Source organism: Liolophura sinensis, chromosome 1 (genome assembly GCF_032854445.1).
Source record: "Liolophura sinensis isolate JHLJ2023 chromosome 1, CUHK_Ljap_v2, whole genome shotgun sequence".
Classification (NCBI taxonomy): domain Eukaryota; kingdom Metazoa; phylum Mollusca; class Polyplacophora; order Chitonida; family Chitonidae; genus Liolophura; species Liolophura sinensis.
Genome location: NC_088295.1, coordinates 84188813 through 84197251, shown reverse-complemented (window position 1 = coordinate 84197251; position 8439 = coordinate 84188813). Strand labels below are relative to the sequence as shown.

At 38.9% G+C, this 8439-nt stretch overlaps 1 protein-coding gene across 1 annotated transcript; it reads right to left on the bottom strand.

The window, feature by feature from the left end:
• Window positions 1–3083: 3083 nt before the first annotated feature.
• LOC135464844 (homeobox protein vab-15-like) lies at window positions 3084–8208 on the bottom strand. The gene is made up of 4 exons (XM_064742415.1): window positions 7659–8208; window positions 4508–4611; window positions 3774–3868; window positions 3084–3270 (listed from the first exon to the last, which is right to left on the bottom strand). The coding sequence occupies exons 1-4, from the start codon at window positions 8206–8208 to the stop codon at window positions 3084–3086; spliced, it is 936 nt and encodes a 311-aa protein (XP_064598485.1).
• Between the last annotated feature and the right edge of the window lie 231 nt (window positions 8209–8439).

Genomic DNA, 8439 nt, shown 5'->3' with positions numbered 1-8439 from the left:
CGCTTCCTGTCTACCCACCTTCCCAATACTAACGGTGTATTGAGAAAGGTAGTGCTGTGTGGCGGGCCTGCCATGACCATGGGCTGCCTGGACGCTCTGTACCAGCTCAGGTATAAGAGTGACGAGGTGTTCGTATACGGACCCTTTGGGGCTCAGCAAATTCGCGCTGTGTATGGTAGCGAAGCTAGACTCACTTCTCAACTTTTGTAATCCAGAAACAATCACGAAATGACAACGTTATTACTGTCAGTGACAAACAGAACTAGGCTCATGTAGCCACACTCACCATACAACTGCAAATGTACTTAGTGTTAAAATAGTCCTTAGCTGAGTGAACTTTATATGTACATATCTACGTACGTTGGCATGGTAACTGAGTGTTTACTTAGCTAATACGCTTCATGAAATTAGAGCCAGATTCACCATACAGCTATGCTCTTGACACCAGACTCAGCACACAACTGGGCTCATGACATGAGACTCCCTACATGCACAACTAGGCTTATGACACCAGACTCACCACCTGCACAACTAGGTTCATAACACCAGACACACCACCTGCACAACAAGGTTCATGACACCAAGCTCATCACATGCACAACAAGGCTCATGGTACCAGACTCACCACACAATTAATCTCATGTCACTGAACTCACCACATGCACAACAATACTCATGACACTACTCACCACATGCACAACTGGGCTCAGGACACATGACTCACCACATATCTGGGCGCATGACACTACCCATCACATGCACAACTAGGCTCATGACACCAGGCTCACCACATAACTGGGCTCATGACACTACTCACCACATGCACAACTGGGCTCAGGACACATGACCCACAACATATCTGGGCTCATGACACTACCCATCACATGCACAACTAGGCTCATGACACCAGGCTCACCACAAAGTTAGTCTCATGTCACTTCTCACCACATGCACAACTAGGCTCATGCCTACCAAACACAAGACTTCCTTGCTTGGCGTTCAACATGAAGGGGATACCCGGTTGACCCGTATCAGTATAATGGCTCGGGCGGGGCGGCTTACTTGCCTTCGGTAAGTCGTCTCAGTGAAGCAGCACTAAAAAAAGAGTGGTGGAAATCCATCCTGCAACAAGGAGGCACATTACACCTTACACATTAAGGAGGGTACATGCACCCTAATGATTCCTTCGTCGTCATATGACTGAAAAATTGTTGAGTACGACGTTAAACACCAAGTACTCACTCACTCACTCACCAAACACAAGGTTTGTGTATGTGTGAAATGTTTGATTAACCATCTGTATCCAGCTGTATATGTGGTCAAGTAATCATCATTTTTATTGTGAAAAAAAGTATGCCGTTCCATCTTATCGTCGATCATACCGAATGATGAATATAGTTATGAATCTTTATATAATAACGATTCGTATCCATGGTGGGGATACAAATGTGACCAATGTTGCCATGATGTCAGTATACGAGCCTATGTATGTTAGGATTAACCTGAACTATTTTAGGTGAGAAAGTATGCTTATTAAGAAGATTTGTATACATAGTTCTTTAAAATAAAATACTAAAGTAGTTCTGATTTAGTTTTAACAAACAAAATCATACCAGTAAATAACAAATGCGTTGAGCCTTATTCATGATTTTCCAGGACTCATATGACATAAGACGACCTGCAGTAGAAGATCAACAACCGGAAAAATCAGTTTATTATTTACCTTATATATTTATACCTGAAACCATGATGAGATGTGGAGGGAATTCCCCCTTCTCTTCACGTATGGCCCGGACGGGATCCGAACATCTACACGTAAACTTCTTCTGAGTACGGAGTAAGAACCAATTAGAAGCTAGTTCATCCTACTTATACCTTTCATCCAGGTAGGTAGTATGCCCAGTTTTTCTTATTTTCCGCTCTAGAAAATCGTGAAATTCTTCTAAACACAAAAAACATTATTCCATTTAAACTTTCCTTAGGTTGATATAGTTCGTTTTCTAACAACAGATTCTAAAGAGCAGTCTTCGGCTGTATTAAAAGCAGAGAAAAAAATCAAGCAACAAATAATTCCACTCGTGCGTAAACGATCAAATCTTTTGTCAGATTACTGAAAGTAAAGAAAGCATTAGTCAGATGGGAACCAACCATCCGTACACGATGAGGCGTTCAGGGTCAAAGTTCCCTGTCAGCTAAGAATAACTAACGCTTTAACATTAACTGTGTTATCACGTTAGTAGCCTACTTGCTGACACCGGCTTCTAGCGCGAGTTAGTCTAACGGACATTCGTCTTTAGGAACAGGCAATGTAACCACTCGTCTTAGCTCAGACGATTGAAAGGAAAGACAACACTGGGCTAAATGTACATATTCATGGCTAAAGTATCACACCTGAGGCTTAAAAGGCATATATTCTGTGACGTTGCATAACCTATATAGTACAGTTAAAAATAAGTAAAATCACGCAAATTGAGAAATTCGAAAGCGCCGTAAGCTATTTCTGTAACCCAGAAGCTGTAACTGTTTTCACCCCTCTCCCAAAATATCTAAGGTTATATTATTTGTTGATTCTTCTTTAACACGCTTGCTCGGTGGCAGTGTCAGATTCGTGGCCAGTGAGAGCATATGTTTAAATCCCACTGTCGCTGTGGCTTTAAGCCAGGAGGTTCGCCAGGTACAAGAAGAAGGGTCATATAGGTGAAAAATTCTCAGTATAGTGTTATACATCAATCAAATAAATCAAATAATTGGAGGTAGGTCCGCGACAAAGCACAGACATTGCGGTTAGTTGAACATGCTACCACCTAAATTATGACATAGACAGAGACAAAAGTGTTATGTGATACCGTAATCAATATACACGGATAAAAACTAAACTCCAGCTCAAGTTGACATGGGTTCCACTATATATGAACTTCTCTCCCTAAATAATTCGCAGTTGCTGAAAATCTTGGATCGTCTAAAATCACTTCGTGTTTCAGAATCAATACTTAGCACTATTCGGCTATATACAAAGGTTTGAAGTATACTACAAGTTTGAAGTGTTCAGGTCGCCATTCTTGTCTGTAGAATTCAACGCAGAATTATGGTAGAAAAGCGAATGATTGGCTCTGGGTGAACGGATTCCCTTGCGCATGTGCCATCATGGCGGCGTCCAAGTATAAACTGTTTGACGACGGAACCGCCATAGCGCCCAGACCGTAGAAGGGCAGGTAACTCGGACGCTGGACAAACTTCATTTTTGCCGTCATCTGCTTTTTCCACTTTGTTCTAAAACAGGTCAGTCGTAAAATATTAGCATATATTTTTAAAAAGTCCTAACTAGCAAATTGTGCAATATCACGCTGTACACTTAAAATTTGTAGTACCCATCAGCTTATGATTGCCTACACAAAATCGTCCTCATCTGAGCGCGCACACAAAAATCAAGAACTATCAACATTTTACACACATGAAGATTACACAAGCTGACGCTAACTAGGTTAAATACACCCTCAATTCAGGCCATAAATCCTGTGATCATCCTTAAATCCAGCCACATGACAATTGTCTCGCAACCTAAGTGTCACAAAGTGAACCTGCACTTAAAATATCACGGAAAATATCGCACGCACGGAAAACAATAACTAGTTAGAATCAAGGGAATTGTGTAACGTACAAATGTCCCAGTAGCAAATGGTTAGTTTTCGACCTTGATCTGAGATAACAAAAAATAAACATACACACTTAATTTTATAAAGTTTGCAATATTTGGAGCAGATTGGATATCTCACCTTCTGTTCTGGAACCAAGTTTTTATCTGTGTTTCTGTAAGGTTCAAAGCCGTGGATAGCTCAACTCTCTTACTCACGCTCAAATACTTGTCGTTCTGTAAACAAAACAGCGACAAGTTATCCGTAATCGACACAACAACTCTACTCACATTTAGGTAGCAATACTTTTCCTTCGGTACGGTAAAGAAAATAGTACCTGTAATATGTCGCCCGTAATTGAACACCACAGTTCTCTTTCTCACATTTAGACCTATATTTGTCGTTTGGTAAGTTAATCAATATTGTAGCATTCCCTGAGTGCTTTAACAGAGCTACCGTATTTCTCATGTTTAGGTGTACTTGTCTTTTCATACGGTAGCAACATACCTTCAATAGTTTGGCAGCATAACGGTTTTTCTCACACGGTCGTCGGTGGGAAGGTCTGGCACCAACCTGCGGATGGTCGTGGGTTTCCCCCACCATAACGCTGGTCGCCGTGCTATGAGTGAAGTATTCCTGAGTGCAGCGTAGTAAAACACCAATCAAATAAATAAATAGATAAATCTCTTTCTCACTACCAAGTATTTTTCGTTTCATACACTCTTAATCGCACGCAAGGAGATTGGTAAGTTGATGAAATGTACTGATCAGCATTTGAAGATGCTAAAAAATGAGTCTTCATCTTCATTTTCTTCACGTCTTGTTATTCACTGAAGATTTCAAATTGGACCAGATTTGGAGAGACGAATCGTTACCTTGAATTCTGATTCCAGTTTCTCCAGTTGCTTGGTGGAGTAGGCCTGTCGTGGCTTCCGGTCCACGTTGGCTCGTCTCTGTCGCCGGATAGGTGGTCGCAGAGCTGGAAGTCAAACATAGTGTTTTACTCACTTATGATGTCACAAGCAATTAAATCAGTGATTTAAGACCGAGGATAATGACAACAGTGGTTCACCAAATAACATTATAGCTAGAACAGAAATAATGAAAGTGAAAGGAACCAAACAGAAATCATTCAGTATGTCGAAGTTGGAGAATTACCCGAGAAATTTTACTCCAGAGACACAAGGTTTCTGTCGCGTACAAACGTGTTAAAAGACAGCACTGCATATGAACCGTGGTCTCTCAGAGATGACCTCCGCTGAAATCCTCTGAACAATTTCTAAAGATAAACAATTAAAGCAAACAAGAGGCTGTGTGCAGTAAGGTGGAACTCATTATGATCTTTTGACAACCAATAACAATCCCTTATGTCAACAATTATGGCTAAGCACTAGAGCCTAACAATAAGAACAAACACTGTCAAGAAAGTAAACCATAATGTAAATATGACCAAAATTTAGAAGAAATAATATACTGTCAAAATTTAAAGTTTCATAAACTCTTTCTGTGTAACATGAAAGATTAAATTCAAAAGTAAAATATCTTTAATTACCATTTAAAAAGTCTGTTACAAAAGAAAAAAAGAGATAACGAAACACAGTTACATGCATAGTTAAACAAAGACAAGGTTTCTATAAATATAGATGATTTCCACAGTTGGAGGTGAAATGGATTGAGGTTTCCAGCAAATTTACAAAGTGGTCAAACAAATGTCGGTTATGTGTCCAATGGGTTTGAACTGGAGGAGTCAGTAGGCAGGGGTGTCAATTTTCTGTATTATTTAATACAGAAAATAAAAAAATCTGTCATTAACTCTGTAAACAGTTTAGGTGAATTGTAAACGCTCAATTAGATTTTGCAAAGGAGAGTATCATTAAATGAATAATGATTCCAAATAAATTCTGTCAAAGACCCGCGTCAGAAATCCAGCAGTGTTTGACATGCAGGGAGCAGAATATGTAAAGACTATACTTGACATGCTGAAAAAAGAACTCTGTTTTTACAACAAAAAAAACATATTTTATGGTGATATGTCCTATGGAAGCATTGGTTATTGCAGCACTGTCCTTAAGGAATTCAATAAAAGATGATTAAAATTATACGTATGATGGATATGTAAAATTGGCTTGCGCAAGCGAAGATTATATACAAATAGCTAACAAAACTGTAAACTGAGACAAATGAATCATTATAAAAGAATCGTGAGTTCAGTTACTGACAGTCACAAGTCAGTGTTCTGGGGATTTTGCATTTGCTGTATGTCTAGAACTATGAACCAGGAACCAGAACGTCAGATCCAGAGCTATGCAAGATGTTGCGGAACAATTAACGGGAATGTTTGTTTTACAAAAATTGGAAAAAAATAAAATTGTCCAGGTGAAACTTGAATAGTGAATGGGATTTTTGTCAAGACTTATTGAATATACAATTATGCTAGCCGTATACAGAGAACACACCAAAGTATACAGGAGTAATCATGCATGTGATCTGGAATGGATTTGGCTATAGACGAATTCTGAATTCTGAATTCTGATGCATGGGTGTTTTTGAATTCCACAAGCATGTAAGATGTAGCGCTAAAAGCGTCATAAATAAGCATATTTTAAGAAAAATATTGCGTACCCAAAATGCATTGTTTACATATGAGTATAACCAAAATTTGTGTCAGCAATCTGGTAAATGGTACAAGTAAAGAAAGTTTCGAAACAAATAAAGCTCTAGTGTTAATATTTGAAAGAGAGTGCACTGTGTGAAAAAAGCTAATGTGCCATATAAATGTAAGGTAAACACTCTGGAACATTTTTAACGGATTTTAAATAAGTAAACTTTGTCGTTCACTAGAACTAAATATTAAACGACTTCACAGTTACAATCCGATGCGTAGAGCTTGTAGACCGTATGACTATGGTTTATCAATTCTAGGGTTAATTAAAACCAGTTCAGTTAATAATTATCCTTCTTGATCAAGAGACTCTTTGCTGTAATTATTATTTGGAAATTAGATCCTTCAAGGGTCATACAAATTTTGAATTCCAAAATTGCTGATGAATAACTTTCAGATAATTTTACTACAATGTTCTTATATTTATAGAAATAAGATTTATGGTATATATAGAAATTTTTTTTTTTTTTTAAGAAATCGAAAATATCTCGCCCAGGGCCGCCTAGGAGTTGTATCGTCTTAAAAAGATACTTATTCTAAGGAGGAAATACATATACATTTTGTGAAGAGATGTGTTACGAATGTTTAGCTCTTATCTACAGACTATTGCAAGATCTGGCAACATCCTCAAATGAAGACGATATAAAATGACTTGACAACGTATGGTCGTCAAATAAGCTGTTATTTACATTATAATAGGATAAGTACAATAGCCAAATAAATTTACTGCCAAAAGACTTTTTACTTTTGAAGTTTCCGTTCTATGTCTATAACCTCGTTACAAACAATGTTTACTAACATTTTCCAATAGTTTTATGAACATAATTGTTTTCGAAAGAGAATGTTTCCTAACATACTTTTAGAACCATTTTGTTAAATCGTAATTTTATGCAAAAATAATGTGAAGCAAAAACCGTAGTAAAAATTACATTGATGTGCATGACCCATATGCATAATACATTATTGGCAATTCATTTATTCCACAACAAATTGTCGAAAACTTAAATAAAATAGTCTTGCCTTTCAATTAATGTATATTTCATCTGACAGTTCATACATTATTTATTTATTTATTTATTTATTTATTTGATTGGTGTTTTACGCCGTACTCAAGAATATTTCACTTATACGACGGCGGCCAGCATTATGGTGGGAGGAAATCGGGCAGAGCCCGGGGGAAACCCACGACATCCGCAGGTTGCTGCAGACGTACCGACGGAGACGAAGTCAACATCAGCTGGACTTGAATCACAGCAACCGCATCCTGAGTCATTGCGCGCTAACGAACTGTACCACGGAGACCCCCTCCCCTCCTACCAATAAGCATATTAGGCGCAATTCGTGGTAAAAGTGGTATAACTTACCACTGAATCCATAAGCTGGTGGTGACTTGAGAAGTGATGGATAAAGAACAGCCGAAGAGGCCAGTCCTAGGTCAGTGAGGCGAAGAGATGGCCTTTGAAACAAAAATCTGCAGGCATCCCCACCGAAATGTGAGATAGCGATGGGTGAATCTGCCCTGGTTGAGCTGACGGACGGGCTCGTACTTTGTCTGCCTGCATGTAAAGTGTACGGGCTGTGACGTTCCAGAAGTAAGGATGACGGGGTCTGCTTGCGGTTCTTATCCCGTTCAGCTCTCTCTTTTGTTACTTTTTTGTCTGAAGTATTCAGGATGTCATCAATTGACAAAATCCGACTGGAATGTCCAGCTTCCAATTGGTTCTCTCTGGAAACATCGGCACTTTCTCGACCAGACCGACTTGTATATGAAGTTTTGTTACACGTCTTACCGCACGAAATTTCAGATCTTGAGGAGTGTGAACTTGATGCCTTGGAGCGAGTGTTATCATTTCTGATTTTTCCGACTGCCTCCATCTCATCTTTGTACTTTGCGGATATACTATCTCTTAACATTTCCGAATAACTTGAAGATCCCGGCAAATGTTTGTCATTTTTATCTGACCCGCCATCAGAATGAACTGACTCCATCAGTAAAATCTTTCAGATGCAGGAAGGTACCTGTGCAAAATGTGTGTTGAAATAGCCCGCCCTCTATAAAGTGCCAAGCACTTCGTCTGTCAGGCAATAATGTGCTAGGATTCTTCAGCTAGGCTTCTTAAGTAGAAGCTTGGTATGCGCTAAAAC

Excerpts from the sequence above, each read along its gene's own strand:
- LOC135464844 (XM_064742415.1), bottom strand. The coding sequence starts at position 8,208 with ATGTTAAGAGATAGTATATCCGCAAAGTACAAAGATGAGATGGAGGCA. Across the intron at positions 4,612-7,658 it reads ACCAGCTTATGGATTCAGTG|CTCTGCGACCACCTATCCGG; the intron begins GTAAGTTATACC and ends TTTGACTTCCAG. Across the intron at positions 3,869-4,507 it reads AACTGGAATCAGAATTCAAG|AACGACAAGTATTTGAGCGT; the intron begins GTAACGATTCGT and ends TTTTGTTTACAG.